Raw genomic sequence first — 21,343 nt, forward strand, 5'->3', positions numbered from 1 at the left:
GATATTGTGCAATGATGCAGGAGACACTGGCTCAGCCCTATGCAGGTCACTAATAAGGCATTTCGCTATGTATATTCTAGCACTCCCAGGGAAGCATATCTAATAGGGTTTTTTTTTTTGTTTTTTGTTTTTTTTGGGGGGGGGGAATTGGTTTTTGGGTGGTTTTTTTTTTTTTATGAGAAAGACAGGTAAACTGGTAGAACAGCTATTTGATTGGCTTTCTGCCAGCAATATCATGTTTCCCTTTCACTGGGCCATTTTTAAGGGAAAAAGTACCCAGCATTTACAAAGGCAGACAAGGTCCCTTGAGTGAATCTGATACCTTTTATTAGACCAACCCAAATAGTTGGAGAACCTTGTCTGCCTATGTCCTTAGACCAACACAGCTACAACCTACACCCCTGCAGCATTTACAAAGCACTTACAGAGTTTATCTTGGTGGGATCCTGTGACCCCAGCTGACTTCCTGCCCCCTGTGGCAGGGGGCTGGATTCGATGATCTTTCAAGGTCCCTTTCCAGCCCTAATGTCTATGAAATCTATGAAACTTTAGCTTTGGGCACCTCAGAGAATTGCAGTCAGTGGCTTTCGCTATACTGAGCCCCAGTGTATCCACAGCCTCAGAGAAGGAGCTGGCAGCTCAGGCTCCGCTTGCAAGGGAACCGTGCATGGGGCTTTTGTTATTTTGCACATTTTTCAAGTGATTGCTTTAGAAATACCAGCGGGAACAGTTACGTGCCAGTCTGCTGCAGAGCATGCATGGCACACAGCCAGACATGCTGCTTCTCTGTGGCTTTACTGTACCTTGACATTTCGGGGAGGAGTGGGGGAGAGGTGGGGAATAACTGCACCCGTTTTAGACAAGTGCTTTACAAAGTGAAGGAAGGTACTTCTGCTCGGGCTGACAGACAGCTGCTAAAAGGAGGGTTCTGTACCTCCATGTCTTGTGGTAGATTTGCTCCCATTATGACACTGAAAAGGTTACTCCTAACCCCTGAACTGTATGTAGAAGCATAAAAGAGGTCAGGGCCTGGACCCAGGCTTGCTTACAACACACCCAGGAGAAGAGCCAACCCGTGCTCCAAAACCACGCTCCATCTAGAACCCGTGATTTGATTTTGGCCTCCCAAAGGGGTGAAAGAGTTTAAGGGAGTGCAGATCTACAATGCCACAAGAGTTGAGGGCATAAATGACTCAAACTCTCTGGGTTCAATATAGGTACCCGTCTCAAACTCTGGCTCCAAGTATCACAAACTGTATTTGGAGAACAGATTGAGTAGACATGTGCCTTTGCTGTTCTCAATACAAAATCCCCACGGTGGGCTGCAATGCCCCAGTGGTATATATGCTGGAAGAAGCCTTCCCCCAGCTCTGCTGAACCTGTGCCACAGTGTCATCTTTACAGACTTTCAATGTCTTGTCAAAGTTACTGGGCATCGAGAAGAACAGAACATACTCCCCATCACATTCTCACCTGGTTTTGGAGCAGCAGTACTCGGTGATGTTGCAGGGCTGGGTTGGACTGTGGTAACACTATAATTAGTGGGGACAACAGTTGGCACAGAGGTAACACCCTGCATCTTCACAGCAGTTTTCCCTTGAGGAGGGCTAGACGTAGGTAGCGTCTTCTCTAAGGAGTGGGGGTGGACAGAAGTGCCACTTGGCTGTTCGGGTTTCTCTGCCTTTCCAGTGGCCATCAAGCCCAGTGCAATGGGGCTGGAGAACGTAGCCAATACAGATGGCACTAGTGTGGACGTTCCTGCATGGACCTGGAAAGAAAGAAGAGTCTCACTCTGATAGTCAAGTCAAGAAGTGGATCGTGTTTAAAACAAACTGATGAGGTCAAGATTGTAAATACACCAAGCAACAAATGCCATCAAGTATTCAACTTCCATCTCTAAATTCAGGATGCTTAAATAACCAGGCTTATTTTCCCAGTGACGGGAAGTTTTGCACCTTCTTTTCCTTCCTTTCTATCCTCTCTCACCATGTTCCTGCTCCAAAGCAGTGATGCGGTTTCCAGCACAACTCCATGCAGATGACAGATCGTCTACACCTGCGATTCTCAACCAGGGTGCCACGACATCCTTTTAACGGTGCTACAGGGTGCTATGCAATGTTAACACTGCAAACACCCATATGGGATTCACAAGATAAACCCAGAGATTGCAATCAGGAATTCATAGCGTCAAAACATTCTGACCTGCCATAAGATCTCTGCAACAGAGGACTTACTCTATTATTTTTCTGTTGTCAAAAAAAACCCCCAAACCACACACATGCACGTGCACATGCACAAACTGAAAGCCAGGAGCTGACATTTTCCAAGGGATGCCTTGATTCTAAAGCCAAAAAAATCTGTGTCTACATTATAGGGCTGCTGCCTACATCATACGACAGCAGGGCCCCTAGTAGAGATTCAGCACACAGGGCAGAAGCAGGTTTTCTGCCCCTTTTCACTATACCCAGGGATCAATTAACACATAGGCAAACTAGGCACGTGCCTAGGACCCTAAGTGAAGAAGGGACCCAAAGTTGTGCTTATTTTACATATTATAATTGAGTGAAAAAAAAAGTAGGGGCCCACGTGTTTGTTTGCCTAGGGTCCACTAATGGGTTAATCCAGCCCTAATTATGCCATCTCCTCAAATGACAAAAATCAGACTTCTCTCAGTAGAGCTCTATCCAGACTGGGGGAAAGGGGTCACAGAGCTACATCAGTTAGAGGGTGAGAACTTTTCACATCCTTAGCTGACATAGCTACATTGCAAAGACATTACAGCACCGAGCAGGATTCAGTCTACAGTTTAAGTCCACCTGATGTGTCGCGTGAGCTAATGCTAGAGGTAGCACAGGAGATTCCAGGGTACAGTGGGCAAGAAAGCATGATGAAGGGCAACCAGGCTGATGCCTGGAGGAAGCAGAAAACAGGGGCCAAGCCACAGGGTCCCCCACAGTGATTTCTTCTGGCCACATGTGCCCACTGCTGAAGCCGTGCTCCTGGCAGGGCTGACGGACATTATTGTAGGCCGCCAAAGCGAACAAGCACAATTTCCTTTCTTTCTGATAAAAATTCCTTCTCCAGAGCCCGGCCCCATTCCACAGAGCAGGCCGCAGGGCAACACCAGACAACTCAATCTGAACCGGGTGTGGGGGGGGGGGCAGTACGTGTGCACTGCATATTTTGTTACAGGACATCTGCTAAACATTTAAAATGCAGCTTTTTGCCATCCTAGATTTGGAATTTCTTTTGTAAGTGGCTTCCCACAGCCCCGTCTCCCATCAGTACAACTGGGTCAAGAAGGTCAAGTCCCAGGAAGGGCACTCATGGTTTCCTACCCCATTATCAGGGCTCAGTCTGGGCAGTGGTGACCGTAGCAGGGGAACTGACCTCTGGCAATAGGTGAGTTTCACTGAAGTGAACATTTTAAACACCGTTAAAAAAAAAAAAAAAAAAAAATCCAGCTCACCTCGCACACACTGAACAGACCAGCAAGGCTGAACGCAGGAAAGGAAGAATAGTTTTTGTTTGGTCAAAGCCATTCCTCAAAACACAGTCTTCTTGCAAACCTGAGCAAATGACTTCACCTGCCTCGGCCTCAATATGCTTGCTGCACTTCCTGATCAAAAAGCTGGAAGGCACCGGTGTAAACCTCTCAGTGTTATGGGCACTGACTGGTTCTCTCCATTTACTGACTTGTCTATGGGCTCGCCGAGGCTTTGGTAAAGCTACTGAGTCTTTGCTGCAGAAAGAGACACTATGGGACACGGTTCCACATTAAGAGTCTGGACACGGCAATGTGATGCCACATGACAGTTCTCCTCTCTGCCTGTTACGAGTCCCTTTCGCCGAGTGAGCTAACAGGATAAAGAGATTAGGGGGATTCGGAGATGAGATGAGAGGGAGGAGGGGGAAGGAAGGGCTCCGGATGCAGCACGGAGTTTCGGGAACTTGGACGAAGCGGACAGCTTGTCGAGTGAGGCAAGAGAAACGGAAGGTTGTCAGGGCTCCAAGCGACTGATAGGAGCCGCTCCCCGATAGTCACAGCCAGCTCCAGGGGATCATAACAGCCGTCAGAGATGTCTGAGATGTGCAGACACCGGGCCTGACGAGTCAGATCCTGGCTCACACACCAATACTCTGAGCAAGCCTGATCCTTTTTTTTTTTTGGCTCCCTTCCTAAGCCTTATCTTTGAGGCGAGAACCACAACCCTGAGCCCCTCAGGGTGAACCCTAGGCCAAAGTCCACACAAAGCTTGCATTAAATAAGCAGGCTGGATAATAATGGTCAGAAATATTTCTAATGCTGGCAAGCAGGGAGTTCTTTCCTCTATAACTCAGGACCTTTAGTCTACAGACAATCAAGGTGAGGAGTTCATTTTTGAGGATAACCGAGAAGAGGACTAGAAACTGGCTGGCTGTCCTAGCTTAGCTTTCCCCAGTGGCTCTAAACAGTTTGAGAGGGTTACAGTCTACAGCCCGGACCATCTGAATCCTACCCTAATCCCCTCTGTGCTGCTCGGCAAGTGACCTCCCTCCCAACCCAAGGTGCCTGGATCTGTAAAAGGAGCACCACCACCTATCGCAGGGTGTGGACTGTGCAAAAATCACTTTAAAAATACATGGCATTTCTCAAGGTATCATCTTTTTTTTTTTTTTTTAAATGACCACCAACATCATACAGTAGGATGCCCCCAGTGAGCTACTCTAGATGTACATTGTACAGTCCCTTGAGATGGGCTCGGGTTTTACTTATGCCCGTGAAGCACCCAGCACAGTTTCACTATTCTGAGTGCTTTAAAAAGACATCACAAATTAAGGTTTTACTACGGGCCATGAAGGAAAACCTTTTGCCCCTTCCTAGGAATAGGGAAAGTGGAAGAATAAAGTGGATGCAAACCCCAGGCAGAGGCTCTAAAAAGCCAGTGTTAGGTGACCCATGTTGTTTGGTTCCCCATTGAAGAACCAGGTCCCAAGGGATGGTGCAACAGCTCTGTGCTAATGGCTGCACTTTCCAGGGCCTAAACTTGCCCTAGTGCTGCAGCAGCCACTTTAACGAGCAGCATCATATGCCACTGCTTCCCTTGATTGGCTCTTTAATTTAATGCTGCATTTTAAAACAGGTGAGTATTTCTGCAGCAAGGCAGCACCCAGGACCTGGTGTCTGGAAATACTTCACTCACTTCAGTAGAGATGCACTGCTTTCTCTTCCTTTGACAAAGGTCAGACTGTAGTGGGGAAGAGGGAATGCAGCCCAACTTTCTCCACCTTGGATGCTGCAGCGTATCCAAGTTACTCCCACACACTATGAATGCTCTATGCTAGCAGATGACTTGGCAGGTCTGACAACATCAAAGCATACACAGGAGTTAAAACAAAGTTGGGTGAGCGGAAGGAAAACATATTTTTCTAAAAGTCGCTTGCTCTTCTTCCAGTGTTTGGATCTGCCACCCACCCACCTGGTGCTAGTGGGCGAGGAGGAACAAACAATTTCCCTTTGTAATCAAGTGCCAGTTGGATCTCGCTTGCCCTTTCCCAATAGAGATGTCTGATGCTCTCAGCTGTTCATATTTCTGCATTGATCAAGCATTTTGGCACAGCCTATCTACATTCCATCCAAATTCTCTTTAAAAAAATATTAAGTGCAACAGGCCAGGTACACAACAAGTAATTTAACCCAGGTAAAATTTTATTGGTTTCAATGTGTGTGTAGCAGTAATTAATTTGTCCCATCACCCACCCCAGTTGGGAAAGATCTCTGCTTTTGTTCTCCCCTCCGGAGAAGGTTGTTGAAGTTGTGAATACAGCACCTTTAAACATTTCATAATTGGGAATTAGATCCTTGGATAATTAATTGTTCACAGGTCACGAATACAAGAAAAGCAGTTGTACAGATTTCCTGCCAAATGAAAGTCAAAAAGAAAAGGAATCCAATACTTTGGATGTTAGTCTGCAACTTGGGAGAACAAGGGTCAGACTCCTGCTGCCTCAAGGCTGCAATTAAAAGCTGGAGGGTTTTTTCTTAGTAAGTTAGATTTCAAAGAGCCTTCTTCAATTTAAAACAGGAATACTTAATCATATGAGCCTGTATTAGAGGTTTATATTATTGTAACAGACTAAAATCATTGGACTTGAATAATTTTAAGCAGCACATATTTGCTTGCCACAACTGTAAAGAGCCCCAAGCCACTGAACAAGTGGAAGTAGCTACTTGAGCCCCTGGAACCCATTTGTGGAAGTGCAAAACCTGCTTTTAAAACAGCAGTGGAGGTAGAAAGGGAATAGTTTCTTCACTGCAGTTTATTCAACTAGTTCTAGTTAATGACTAGTTGATTCAAAGTTGAGAAACCAAGTGGGAACTGAAAGAAATGGGACAACCTGTTTTCCTCCCCCACTCAGTGAACAGAAAGGAAGCAAGGGAGGCAGAGATCTTCTAGTTCTCAATTCTCAAAGGACACTGGGGCCAGAAACAAAATCGGTTCAATTCACTAACTACCGATAACACTCCCCGTGTTTAATAAATCTGTTTGGTTTAAATGCGAGACATATTTGCTCATTTTCCCTTATGTATTCAACACATTTAAAGTAGTTTGTTCAATACAAGCCCTTGCGCATTTTAATTGGAGTAAAAATTTCAATCCAAATACAGCTTAATGCAAATGTTTAAAAAAAAAATCTCCAGTCTAGTAAATGAATGAGTCATTCACCATTTCCCAACGTTTTTATTGTGCAATAATCAAGACTTGGAATAAACAGATGTTAAGCTCTAGCTGTTTAAATGAGTGCAAAGATATGTCCTCCCAATTAGCAAGTTCAAGTATTATATCAGGTGAACACCAACTTTGCTTGCAAAGCCATGATAAATCAGCTTTTCTTTAGGAAAATAAAGCTTAGCACGAGCACAAAACAAGATTAAACTCAAATTATTTAAATCAAAGGTTTGTGCTGGCTGATTATTTAAAAATAAGCCCCCTTCTGAGCCACCACAAAATTACTTGTGTGACCTTGGGCAAGTCACTTGGTCTCTCTGTGTTTGTTCCCCATCTAAGACAGCAATAACGGCACTGTACTACAACACAGAGGGATTGTGATGTGAGAGCAGCTCCATTAAAAACCAAGACAGTCAGATACTCTGCTAAAAAGGGGACAGACAGGTACCTACGATGGAGGAAGACATTGTGCTGTACTTGGGAAAGACAACTGCATGGATTTTACTTAGTTTTCCAGAAAGAGACTCACACAGTCCTCATTTCCTTGGAACAGTAGGTTTTACAGGTGGAAGAAGGGGCCGGGGAGTTTGAATTCCTAGATCCTAGATTCCTGGCTCTGCCACCGACTTGCTGCAACAACCCAAAGCAAGGCAGTTAAGCCCTCTGTGCCTCAGTTGAGTATACATAACAGTCATTGGTTCCTACTTCCTAATTCCTACTGCCAAATGTAATGAATGCCTAAACCGTAGAAGCCGCATACTTGGCAGGAGAGTTAGGAACCCTGCAAAGATGAGCCTGTAAGGTATCTGGGGGCATACAGGGCTGCAGCACAGCCATACAAGACCAGCGAGAAGCTCCAGCAGTTTGCTGCAGTTTTTATTTCAAAAGGGCACTGCGCCTTTGATCAGCTGTGTGGGACTGCTGATGTACTGCAGTTGAGTGGAGCAGCAGCGCCCTTTGAAGTAAAAGCCACAGCAAATAGCTGGGCTGCTCATTCTTCATTCAGCAAAAGGATGCGAACTAAGCAGGTTGTAAACTAGCAGGATATGCACGATCTGGGTTCGACTAATACACTCCAAATGTCTGAGGAAGAGATCTGCAATGGCAGCACAGCAGTACAATGGTGACTGCTACTGCCGATTAAAAAATACAGCGATTAGCGTAAGCAGCGGTAATATAATGGACTCAACTAGCTAACATGCAGCACAGCAAGATTCAGATGTCATGCCAGATATATTGCATCGAGTCAGTAGCTTGAGGGTTAGCCAATGGCTCTCACTAGGTCCTGCAGGATGCCAACAGCAGGGCATGCATGCATCCTGAAGGCAGGGCTCAAGGCATTATTCATTTTTTAGGAACACGTCTGGGAAGGAAGCCTGATTGTCAAACTGCACTGACTACAGACTCTTTCCAACCCACTTGTTACGCTCAATCCCGCATTGAAGAAACCTTACTGACAAGAATGTCACCAGAGCAGATGCACGCCTGTGAACTCCTCATTTTCATGGCCTGAGGTTTTCTGAAAAAAAGGTTTTTTCCTGATGAAATGTGGGATTTGCTTTCTGCTTAGTAAGGACACCATGACGGGCAGATTTGTCTCAGAACCTTGTCCCAAAAATTCACTAACAAATAAAAGCAATCCTCACTGCTGAGAAATCCTGGAAACCCACTGGCTTTTTCAGCAGGCAGTGAATTCATGCCAGTTAAGCAGGTTTAAGCTTGGTTTAAACTGTACTGAGCAGGTATCAGGGTGCAAAAGACAAACAAAATCCAAGAGAACTCAAGCTGCAATACTACAAAAGGCCCAGGCAGATAAATAACTACAATGAGCTGTGAGAAAAAAAAAAAATGGTCAGCTGTAGCAAGACCTCTTCAAAAGCCCCATGCAAAGGAAGGGAAGGGCAAGAGTGCTATTTAAGTGTCAATCTACTATAAAGTGTTACAAGGAAGAAAGAAGTACTGCAAGGAACCACAGAAATCAAAGAGGAGCTCATAAGTAGAAGCATAACAAGGGGTTTTATGTGCCCAGGGCAGCAACAGGGGCTCGGTGAGCATCGGTGGGCAAGCCAAGTCAACAGTGGCACCAGGCACCATTCTTGTTTCCCCTCAAAAAATAAAATAAAATAAAATAAAATAAAATAAAATAAATCAGCACTCAGGACTCTTGCACCCACCCCTAGTTACACCACAGCTCCCGAGTCATTCCTAGGTGGTAGACAGCTCTGCAGATCAAACATTTGCAAAAGCAAAGTCACACCACGTTTGCTTCGTGCATGCCTAGGGCAGCTGTGGAATTCTCCCTGGTGTCCGTTGGCTCCAGTCCACATCCTGTTCCTCAGGCTGCTCGCTCATACCAGTCACGGTAATACCTGGAACTGGGAGATTTGCATAGCTAGAGTGCAATAAATGCTATTCAGGCTCTAGAGAGAGAATGTAACCAGAGGAGCTGGCAGCAGACCGTAACAGTGCTGAGCCCTAGGAACCCTCAAAAGCAATGTAACTTCTTGAAGTCCAAGTCTCCTTCCTCCCCACCCCAACTGGGGGCTCTCTAGGAGGCTCACCATCAGACCCTTTGGACAAGTACCTGGCCCGCTGCTCTAAAAGGATGAGCCCCATGGTCTGGAGAGCCCTGTAAAATAGTGGACTGAACTACCCCCAAATTACAGTACAACAAAGAGAAAATGATGCATTTGCTTTTCTGAATCCAGCAGATGTACCATGGCTCCAACTCCAAAGTTCTCCGATGAATACTTTGCACCCAAAGACACCTCTCTATCTTGTCTCAAGTTATGGTAGGGCAGATGGGGCATGAAGCAGCCTGATCTCCATCTTTTTTCTTCTTCTAGCTAATGGGCCAACACCACAAACGTAGGAGTGAGACAACCCCACAAACTTATCCCTGTGTTAGTGAAGGATCAAAGTGTGGCCTGAAAGCTGGTATTCACCAATTTTAAAATGAGGCCTAGAGAGCTTGCAGTAGGAAGGATACTCAATAGGGACAGTAAGCCAAAACTGATACCAGCAGAGGAATTCATTTCACTCCCCATTTCTTTTGCAGCAAAGGCACTTACCCACAGAGAACCACTGCCTCCTGGATCACCTGCTCCATTCACGTTATCACTCTCAGGAGGGGGTGGGCTTTTGGTTTTCTTCTCTCTTGAATCCTCTCCTTTTTGCAGCAAGCTTCTCTCTTTACTCCCTGTGTCTCTGGGAACAGGTCCCTTTTGGACTGAGGGTCTAGGTTCTGGTCGGTTCAGGTTCTGCCTACCTGAACTCCAGCTGCTTCTAGACACACTATCCATGGATCTGGTGGCCTGCTTAGCAGCAATCCCGCCACCAGGACTGCCAGATGTTTCCCTTTTTAGCAGGCTTGTCCTTCCATTTTCCAGGTCTTGTTTCTGCACTAGCAACCCTTGGGAGGATCTCCGGAGTCTCTGCTTGGCTTGGCCTGATGTGCTCCAATCCAGCCACTTGTGAAATGTAGTCTCTACCTCACTTTCCATTCGAGACCCTAATAACCCCTCTGCAGTTTTAGATTTCCTTAAGAACACCAGAATGGAGTTGAAGGAGTTGGTCCTATTAGCCTGACACCTGCTGGACATTGTACAGTTCACCTGGATGCACATGTTTTCCAAAAGCCAAAAGGCATCACAGGTGGGGCTCTGGCAACAAGCCGTCTGACACGTCTGTATGGTGTGAAATCCTTCCAGGACCCGCAAGTGGTGATCTCCCCATGATCTCAAGCGGCCACCAAACAGAATCTTCCCCGGTTGGCACGTGGCTGCATTCCAGCTTGCATCTGGGAAGGAGGGAGAAGGAAACAGAGACAGAGACAATTCACAATGTTTTACAGCATCTGACAATTGATCTTTGGTGCTCCTATAGTATTCAGGATATGGGAATGGATGCAGAGCAAAAAGCCAGGACTCTTGGACTCTATATCCAGCCACATCTGGACCTTAGGGTAGTCACAACCTCAGTCCCCCCCCTCCCATTTCCCTGCCCTGTACCTCAGTGAAGTTGCTACTAGCCCTACTCATGGGATCATAAGGCTACATTCATTTGGCCTTTAAGCTTCTGGAAGGCATCGTAAATGGCAAAATACTATTCGACAGAGCACTCAGTTTGTGAAAGGGTCTGGAGTTGCTTTTCCAGCTGGCAGGGCCACCCCCCTCTACTAAGATCCCGTTTCAGTTGCAAACTTTTTGAAACTGGTTGGTAATACATTTGTTTTCATCTACAGTCACAGAAAATTTGCAGTGATACAAGGAATCAAGCTCTCCACTAGCAGCTGGAGGTAGCACTAATGTACCAGCTAAACCAGTGGACTGAGCAGGTTTGAATACATCACTTTTGACAGCATAGTTATAAAAATAGCTATTATTAAGGATCTCTGGGGGTTTTGCCCCTCCCTGAATTTCCAAGTGGCTTTTTTTCTACAAAGGCAGAAATAAAAATAGGATTATAAGACTCTTCATTTTAGCCAGAAGGGACAGACCCAGCAGGGCGGGAAGTGGGGGGACGGGGGAGATAACCCACAATGGCTAACATTCAACGATGTACCCTCACTTCAGGCTCATGAGCATAAGGGAATTTCAACCAATTCCCAATGTCCTGTTTCAACGTAAAGCTGTGGACGGCTGAGTTATGAGGCAGCGTGTCCTGTGGTTCCAGGATAGGAATGAAGCCAGGACTCCTGGATTCTATTCCTGGCTCTCAAATGGCCATGTAACCTCAAACTTGGTGCTCAATCTTTGTGTTTCAGTATTTGCATTTACCCAGGTCACATGTACAACAAGGCTCAAGATGCTGGTTAAGTGTTGTGAAAGACTGATGGAAAAGCACCACAAATATTAAGGCTTAATCCCCTTCCTGCCTCTTGAAAGGAAGATGCCCAGTCATATCCTTCATTACTGAGACAAATACCCTGTTGCAAAACATATGGCCATTCCTGGAGACAGCACTGTACAATGTCTTTAAATAACCCCAAATAACTCAGATTTAGATGGTCAAGACATTCAGCCCTCTTCTCCTGCTGCAGATGCCTTGCTAAGGAACTTTTACAATTGCAGCACTCAGGGCTGGATGATGAGATGCTGTAGCGGGCTGCCAATACATTGATGGAACAGACTTTTTTTAAGCTGATACGATCAGCTATTAAAGAAACCCTGGCCCAGCAAGTCCTCCCCTGCAGTCAGTACCATTGAGTCTCCCTGAAAAGTACAATAGGTGCAAAGTGTTTAATTCATCTGCTCCACCACTTTGAACTGTGCAGGCACCAGTCGAACAGGTTTCTCCTCGTACAAGCTGGTTTTAGTCGGAAGAAACCACACTAGCTTCATTAAAAAAACAAAAAACAAAGTAACTGCTGTGCAGTGGTTGGGAGTACTGTGCTTAGCAGATCAGGATGCAAGTGCAAGCTAGGATGCCCCAACTCCTAATTCTGGCTTCAGCCCCCAGTTGCTCCATGACCCAGGGGAAAATCACTTCCTTTTATACGTGCCTCAGTTCTCCCTCCAGTGATGATGTTACTCCCAGAAATGCCACAAGGATCATGTTTGCTCGGTTGCTTTTTACTGGAGAGGGCTAAGGGTTATTCTGATGAAGGAAACCCACCACTTGCTGAGCAGTTGCTAATTAATGTTCCTTTTGACAAGGCCAAGATGGTCAGAAAGAAGTGACCAGACAAGCAATTGATTCTATTTGGAAGTGTTTTGAGCCAATGCTGGGGGCAGACGCCTCTGTGATGCATTACTCCCCAACACCATCCTCGCCCTCCCCCATCAGTGAGATTCACATTCAGAGCCTGGCTGTACAAAAGGTTAGATGGCATTAACGTTGCCGTGTCCTAGGGCATGCAGTCTAAGAGACTTGGACATCCAAGAAGTAACAGGTTTCAGCATCAGTTTTATCAGAGAATGACTGCATTTTTCTGTGCAAGAGGAAAGTGAGGTTTGTTGAGCCTGTCTATGTTGCTTGGCTTGGTCATGCAGGAGAAAGATTAAGATACCCCTGAATCAGACCACCGATAACAGACCCAGGTCACTGAAAGTCACTTTCTGTTCACCAACAGCCGTTTAGGTTAAAGCAGCAGATTCTGCAATCTATAAGTGCTGAAAAATTGATGTCGGAAACCCTGTGCACCTGCTCTTCACTCACGTTAGAGAAGCATGCAGTTTACAGCCAAAGCAAAAGGATCAAATACTTTCAGAAAGCCACTGGCAGCTCTCAAGAGGCTGAGAGAGAACAGTCTGCTAAGAAATCCCTGCAGATTTCTAGTTTTTCAAAATGCAGCACTCACTTCGACATAGTTAGCTTAACACATACAAACTGGTAGGATGAGTACTGCGTGCAATTCTGGGCGCTGCACTTCAAGAGGGATGCGGATAACCTGGAGAGGGTCCAGAGAAGGGCCACTCGTATGGTTAAGGGCCTGCAGACCAAGCCCTACGAGGAGAGACTAGAGAAACTGGACCTTTTCAGCCTCCGCAAGAGAAGGTTGAGAGGTGACCTTGTGGCTGCCTATAAGTTCATCACGGGGGCACAGAAGGGAATTGGTGAGTTTTTATTCACCAAGGCGCCCCCGGGGGTTACAAGAAATAATGGCCACAAGCTAGCAGAGAGCAGATTTAGACTAGGCATTAGGAAGAACTTCTTCACAGTTCGAGTGGCCAAGGTCTGGAACGGGCTCCCAAGGGAGGTGGTGCTCTCCCCTACCCTGGGGGTCTTCAAGAGGAGGTTAGATGAGCATCTAGCTGGGGTCATCTAGACCCAGCACTCTTTCCTGCCTATGCAGGGGGTCGGACTCAATGATCTATTGAGGTCCCTTCTGACCCTAACATCTATGAAACCACATTTTCTTTCACATGCAAGCAATTGCTTCCCTTTTCCCCTCCAAAAACCCATTTTGGGATGGTACTATTTGACTACAAGTGGAAAACTCAGCAAGCTCAGGATATTCCCTAGGTTTTTCTGATGAAGTACAAATCCTTTTGCTGTTTACAAATAATTCATCGACCATTGAACATCATACAGAGTCCAAGTTTATCTTCAAAACGCTGCAGTGGCTCGGTGCATTTTCTAAGGGTCAAAGATCATGTTGCCTTAGCTCAGGCTCTGTGGCAGATCCTGTTCTCAAAGCATAACTATGCAAGTTACTTAGGAACAATACCATCTGTTCCCAAGTAATTGATCTGAAAGGGGTCATCCCATTGCGATCAGGCGATCTGTTTGCCATAGCAGCTACCAGAGCGTGAAGGCAGCACACAAAGCTGCCAGACATCCTCCAGCAACGCTAAAGACACGTGGACAGATGAGGTAATGCACTTCCGCACAACCTATCAATCCCCACTTCTGAAAATACCCAAGAGTAGGTTTTCGAATGGAACGTGACTGCAACCCACGTCTCCACTCCCACCTCATGCATTGTGATGCTGTCAGTTGTGTGAGGGAAGAAAAAAAAGAAGGTGAATATCATAAAAAGGCAGTTGCAAACTATAGTGCAGTTTCAGAAAGAGGGAGATTAAGCCGAGAGCTGAATCTAGCCTGCAGGACCTTCTGATCTAGCCGGTGGCAGTGGGCCTTTGGAAGCAACTGCAACTCATCCTCTGCCCGGAGTCCCGTTTATTCCTTGTCCTCAACGCAAAGAACATGTTGCAAGTGTTTAACGAAAAGCCAATTTTCCTGGATATTGCTACTACATTTCTACAGCAAACGCTTCATTTAAGATCATCTTGTGTCTTAGTAAAGATACAAAGAGCATACTTTAAGCCCATAGAACAGCCTGTCTTCACTATGCAATAAAAAGGGTTGTTTCTGTGACGGTAATCCAGTCTAGCTCGGTATCATGTGCCTATGTCGAACTTTATTGAGCCACTGAAATACGTTTCCCAGATGGAGACAGAAGACAGCTTATGCAGAGACAGGTAAAGGGAGCGAGAATATCTGGCTATAAGTATTTGAAGAGGAGGAAGAAGAAAGTGGCAGTCAGCAAACATTTTAGTCAGCAGGCAGGAGTGACCCAGTTCAGGTCAGAGGTGGGCAAACACATGGGCACTAGGACTCAGCTGCCATTTCTCCTGGGAGAGAGCAGTTGCTTCCAAAGCCCCACTGCCGCTGGCTAGATCAGAAGTCCCTGCAAGCTAGATTCAGCTCACAGGCCATAGGTTTTTGATCCCACTTGGATCTCTTTAAAAACCAGAGTATCGTTAGCAGAAAGGAAATGAATGAATAGCAGAAAGGGACATTCTGGCTCATCAACAGGTACTCCCAGAAAAATTCCCCATGGGAGAAGGGTTAGACCCCCTATTCGGGCGTTTAAAATGAGATTGTTGACTAAAAAACGTTGACTGGAGAATTACCCAATGCTGTTTGTGAGCTTGCTGAGTTATATAGTTTGATGGCTGGCACTGTTTGATTCTGAACTGATACAAAAGGTACTTGCAACTAAAAATCCTTTCCATCCATTTTAAGGCAGGTGAATCACTCGCACACCCACCAGCCTTTGTCAAGTCCTATTTCAGCTGTTTTGGAACCTTTCCAGCTATGGACAACTGCCGGTGGATGCCAATGCATCAGAAAAGCAGAAGACACCTGAGCAAGACTATGGAACTGCGACACTTGCATGCCAAAGTTTCCATTTAGAAGTGGGGTTTTTTGCAGAAAATCCCAAGAGAAGGCAGACACTCTACCTCGACTCGTCACAAAGCAGTTTGAACAGGAGTGTTTGTTCCTGGGCTGGTACTGAGAAGCGCATGGATTTGGACTGGCTCCAGTCAGGCAGCTATGCCAGCATTGTTCTCAGAAGCAGAGAGAGAGAGAGATTGGCTCTGTCTCATGGACGTCATTATAAACAGAAAGATGCTTTGGTTTTAACTGGGGAAGTCAGTGAAGCCGAAAGGGTGGAAACGCCTAAACTCTTAAGTTTTCAGCTGTTTGGGGTAAAACCAGAAGGATGCTTGCTGAAGCAAGAGGTCAGTTCCTAAAGGCCTGTAGCCCCCCGGCCCTTAGATGCCTTTACCCTGAGCAGCATCTGTGCTTTCTGTAAGCACGCTGCCATCCTACTCTGCTTCATGTCTACCTAAAAGCCACTTCACAGCATCAATTCCCCACCTAAACCAGACAGCATGCTCCTATAGTAACAAATGCCCACTCTTCTTAGGCAAAATGAGCCATCTCCTCCTGACGAGAGGAGGATCAGCCATCTCCTCCTGAAACTTGGCTTCTCAAACATACCCAATGTTCACCTTGCGGACTAGTTACCTGTGCAGTTAAAAACCATACACACCGCAATAAACAGACTCTGAAACTCAAAAAACAAGAGATCCCTATATTTCTTCCTAGGTTACCCATCCCTCAAACCTGGACATGGCACCACCAGCTAAGTTACTCTTAGAAACAAGCAGCTGCCTGGAGAGCTCTTTGGCCGATCATTTGATGCAACTACTCCCAGCAACTGATGCAGAAGTCTTTCCTTCCCAGAGCAGGGGGGCTGGACACGATGATCTCATGAGGTCCCTTCCTAAACTTCTGTGTATCTGTAAAAAGAACAAATTCATAAGCCTGTGCTTGCAAACGGCAAAGCCTACAGGACACCAAGAGATCTGAGGCTGTCCTCCTGTCCACACTACAGAGATGCATTCCAGCACGAGAGCTGCCTTCACACAGCATTTTAAAATGCATGAACCTATATATAAAATTGACAGCTGGAAAACAAGCAAACACACAGGTATTTCTAATCAGTCCTGAAAAAGTTTCAACTGCAATTAAACAAAGCTTTGTTGGAAGTCAAATGCTCTTAAAAAGCAAAAGAAACTAAACCACTGAAGCACTCTTAACTAGAGAGAAAAAGAGTACAAACCAAACATGAACATAAATATTTTCAATTCTCTTCTGAAAATACTGAATTGTTTTTAAATGGTTGATTTAAGAAAACCTGATAAATTATCATTATCGGTCATCTATGGCTTTTATTGGTAGTAACCTGCTAGTTAAAATGGGTTGGTAGTCTGGGAGTCCGCTACTCCCAGTTACTAAGGGCAAAATTACAGATGTACAACAGAGGTGCACATTGCATCTAAAGACTTTGAGGAACAGAAAGCTAAAGGCCTTGGATCAAAGCACTGTCTGAAAGGAGAGTTCATTTAATGGAACTATTTATAGGACATTTGAATTAAATGAAGTGACAGAAATTGGGAGTACACAGGAAATAACTCGGGGCACTATAAAGTGTTATTCCAGCAGCTAGAATCACTAAAGCAAAATTTAGATCCACTAACCCATTTCAGAGTGCTCTAATGAGTTTAGTAAAACTGCCTTAGGTTGAGATCCGACAGCACCTCCAAAGCACTGAGCAAGATTTGATTACCAGATTTTGGAGAGGGGAGGGATGTGGAGTCATTTTGGCCACTTTTCAGTTACAACAGAGATTGGGGGGAACCCAAAAAAACCCATGCACACTTCAGTTTTCTAGTTATTTAATCACAGTTATGCAACTTTAATGGTTTAGATGACCATACCACAATGTAAAACTAATTCTTTGGGGTGTTTTTAAGAAGCCAAGTTACTTCAGACTTTAGTTCAGGCACGCAACGCATGCACAGCAACTGCTGTGCTCATATAGATTTTTTGCAGAGTGAAAAATTAGAGCGCATACATGGATCAATGGATTAAAAGCTCCCTATATGCAGAGCTCTGTAGATTAAGGACTCCCTAAAATAGACTAACAACCTACTGGACCGTTGGCTCGACTGTGTTCAATGCCTCAGGGATAATGGGTCATTGGGAGATTACCTTACAAGCTATGTCATTGTACTCGGAGTGACAGAGAGGATGACATGCTCCAGGGCTGTGGCAAGATCCTCTAGACCACTATTAAAACTGGAAACTTCATCGGCCATTAAAAGTAGCTGCAGGTTTGACAACAGAACTAAAGGATTTTCCTCCTCCTTTGAAAAACAGGAGCGCAAGCGTGATCTGTACATTAACACTAATCATTCTGAATCCTGTGTCCAGCTAGTGCAGTTACACCGACTTTGGAAAAGAAAATGTGGCAGTGAGGCTGCATTATAGCCAGCAATGCTCGTCACAGCTGAGGTTCACATGAACAGGGAAGCAGACACTACTACCCAATCAGAAATGTCTCTTGGAATTGCTTTAAGAGAAACGTGCAGAGATTTTTTCTTCCCCACCCCATTCCCAATCCTCTTGACCAGTGTTGTAAAGCTCGATAATGCTGGGGACAGGCAACAGGTGTCCAGTGTCACGAGATTCTTTGTTTCATGTGATGTTTCCTTGAACCATCCTGCTAAACCAGGTTATAATCCAAGCCACTAGCGTTAGAAAGTCTAGTTCCACACACCCCACATTACTTGACTGTAAGAGAGAAGGATTTTTGTTCTTGCAAGCATTAAATGCTTTAGTAGTAATACGTTAGTAATCCCCCACCTTTCTTGGATAAGACCTTAACAGGACTCAAACCTAATGTTCCTGAAAGGGCCACTAATCTAGGCTTGCAAAACTCATTGCAAAGGTTTATCAGCCACAGAATCAAAGTTTCCTTGACAACCCCCATGTAAAACCAGTTTTTCATTGATATTTACTCAGCTCTCTCAGATCATTGGGAGAAGCAAGCGTGCAAAGTTGCATCAGTTCCACAGTTGTTGAAGCAATCATTGAAAGCACCTGACCACAGCGACCGCTTCACAATCCAAACAGGGAATTGCAGAAAAGTCACCTGTTTAAAGGCAAAGTGAGCACGGATGCACCTTAACAGAAACTGTTACTCCAGTTGGATGCCTTATTCCAAATGTGCTCGATAAAATATGAATCTTCCTTTAGAAAAAGCAAACCTCAAAAGATGTGCTTTATTTTCCTATCAGATGGATGAAGGGAGGGGCTGGGTTTTTAAAGTAATTTTTAATGGCTGCCCAGAAAATGCAAGTTGAAAATAAATGGGCAGCCCAACCAGTGAATGAAAGCATCAGACACCATTGAATTCTTGCTAAATCAGTTCTGGCAGCCACTCGGGGTCGTGCTCCACAGGCCAACCCTCCATTTACAAGGAAGCGAGGGGGAAGTGTAGGTTTCTGACCGTGGGACATCCAATTGCTATTTTTAAACTAAACATTGAATAAATTTCACAGAAGGCTAAACTGACAACGTACCTTTTAAACCAGCACCAGTCTTGTCACCCTTTATCAGCATAAAATCCTCTCTCTCAGACCAAACAGCCTGCCTGGGGGAAACATCTGACCTCATTATACCTCCAAGTGCTTGGATAGCAAGTACCCAGCCAGGAGAGTGTGCTAATCTAGCAGGGGGAGTAACCCTGCTGTAACCTTCAGCATTGGTTCTTTGGGGTACAGGGCAGTTGCCACTTTTTGTTGGAATGGGGCAGATTTTAATCTGAAATTAATTCTTGCAAGTTTATCCCAAGCACAAAGTAATCTCATCCTCTGATTTATACCACAAAAATCACTGACTAACATTATGGCTGCAAGTTCTGCTTCTCTGGTGGTTTTTAAATTCATAGATGTTAGGGTCAGAAGGGACCTAAATAGATCATCGAGTCCGACCCCCTGCGTAGGCAGGAAAGAGTGCTGGGTCTAGATGACCCCAGCTAGATGCTTATCTAACCTCCTCTTGAAGACCCCCAGGGTAGGGGAGAGCACCACCTCCCTTGGGAGCCCATTCCAGACTTTGGCCACTTGAACTGTGAAGAAGTTCTTCCTAATGTCCAGTCTAAATCCGCTCTCTGCTAGCTTATGGCCATTATTTCTTGTAACCCCCAGGGGCGCCTTGGTGAGTAAAGCCTCACCAATTCCCTTCTGTGCCCCTGTGATGAACTTATAGGCAGCCACAAGGTCGCCTCTCAGCCTTCTCTTGCAGAGGCTGAAGAGGTCCAGGTGCCCTAGTCTCTCCTCATAGGGCTTGGCCTGCAAGCCCTTAACCATACAAGTGGCCCTTCTCTGGACCCTCTCCAGGTTATCCACATCCCTTTTGAATTGCGGTGCCCCAAATTGCACGCAGTATTCCAACTGTGGTCTGACCAGCACCCGATAGAGGGGGAGTATCACCTCCTTCGTTCTGTTCGTCATGCATCTGCTGATGCATGATAAAGTGCCATTAGCTTTTCTGATGACTTCGTCCCACTGACGACTCATGTTCATCTTGGAGTCCGCTAGGACTCCAAGATCCCTTTCTGCTTCCATGCCACCAAGCAGGTCATTTCCTAGGCAGTAGGTATGCTGGACATTTTTCTTCCCTAGGTGCAGCACTTTGCATTTCTCCTTGTTGAACTGCATTCTGTTGTTTTCTGCCCGTTTGTCCAACCTGTCCAGGTCTGTTTGTAGTTGTTCCCTTCCCTCCGGCATGTCCACTTCTCCCCACAGTTTTGTGTCATCTGCAAACTTGGACAGAGTACACTTCACTCCCTCGTCCAAGTCGCTGATGAAGACATTGAAGAGTATTGGTCCAAGGACCGAGCCCTGCAGGACCCCACTGCCCACACCCTCCCAAGTCGATACCGACCCATCCACTACGACTCTCTGGGTACTACAATTCTCAGATGCACTTGCTGTTGGTGGCCAGCTGTACTCTCTACAAAGCCAAAACTATTATCTGAGTGGAGAGTGGGGAGACAAAAGATTTCCCTGCATTAGGCATTCAGTTGTCCACCAAAATCACTTTGGACAGGGCTCACCGGTTCCTCCCTGGGAAAGGATGCAACTTCTGAACAGACAAACTTGCACATCAGAGCTTTAGGTTTGAATCAAAACTGAGCAAAATCAATGAGGTTTTCCTAGGGACTCCCACAGGCTGCGAATCAGGCACATCCAGAAAAGAGTGTCCCTGAAGAAGAAAGGTCCCTTTCACTCACCTCCTGGAAGTACCATCACTAGCAAAACAATGTTTATGGTAATCTCTCTATCCATCTAGAAATTTGAGTCTGACTTACAGGAAGTAACAAATATGGCTTCTCTATGACTGTGCATTGATAGTTTAAAGGCTATTTACTCACTTTATGAAAAAAGTACATTTGTGAAACAGTGTATAGCACTGAATCTGAGTATATCATTTCAGGGTCTGGTTGGTTTTATTATTAAATATGTAGTTCTAATGATTTTTGGTGAGAGTCACAAGCTCGTGAAATACAGGAGTTTAAGTCAGGGTTTGCAAAATGATGGCAAACAAAGATGAAAGTGATCCAACAGATCCTTTCTAGCCCAGCTCTGAGGAACAAACACGGGGCATTTTCTGGATGCATACCCAAAAGCTCATCTGATTCTGCAAATATCAGTCCATTACCCCAAGTAAGTTCTATGAACTGCATGCCTCTCATCAACTTATTTTCCTTTTCATGGGAGCTGCTCGGGGGGGGGGAGGGTCAGGCACCAGCAATCCAAGACAATGTATAAATCAAATCAGACACACTGGGTCTGCAAGATCTTCATGATATCGCCACAGAACATGCAGAGCTGCCAGCAGCTTTGAGCCAGATCTGAAAAATTGAATTTTAGGTTTTTATGGTAATTATTAGAAGACTGAACAGCAGAAGACTCTCCTGAAGTGCATTTAAAAATAACAAAACTGGGCTTGAATAGAACCAGTTGATAGCCTGCTCTTAAGTCTTA

At 45.4% G+C, this 21,343-nt stretch overlaps 1 protein-coding gene across 1 annotated transcript in view; it reads right to left on the bottom strand.

Annotated features, from left to right (window-relative positions):
- Window positions 1-21,343, bottom strand: part of KIAA0319L (KIAA0319 like) — a 52,492-nt gene that overhangs the window by 24,961 nt on the left and 6,188 nt on the right. Inside the window, exons 3-4 of the mRNA XM_014605072.3 lie at window positions 9,782-10,509; window positions 1,474-1,768 (exon numbers count right to left, since the gene is read on the bottom strand). Coding sequence (XP_014460558.1) covers window positions 1,474-1,768; window positions 9,782-10,509 — 1,023 coding nt within the window. The remainder of the gene's footprint in view (window positions 1-1,473; window positions 1,769-9,781; window positions 10,510-21,343) is intronic.

Source organism: Alligator mississippiensis, chromosome 6 (genome assembly GCF_030867095.1).
Source record: "Alligator mississippiensis isolate rAllMis1 chromosome 6, rAllMis1, whole genome shotgun sequence".
Taxonomy (NCBI): Eukaryota; Metazoa; Chordata; order Crocodylia; family Alligatoridae; genus Alligator; species Alligator mississippiensis.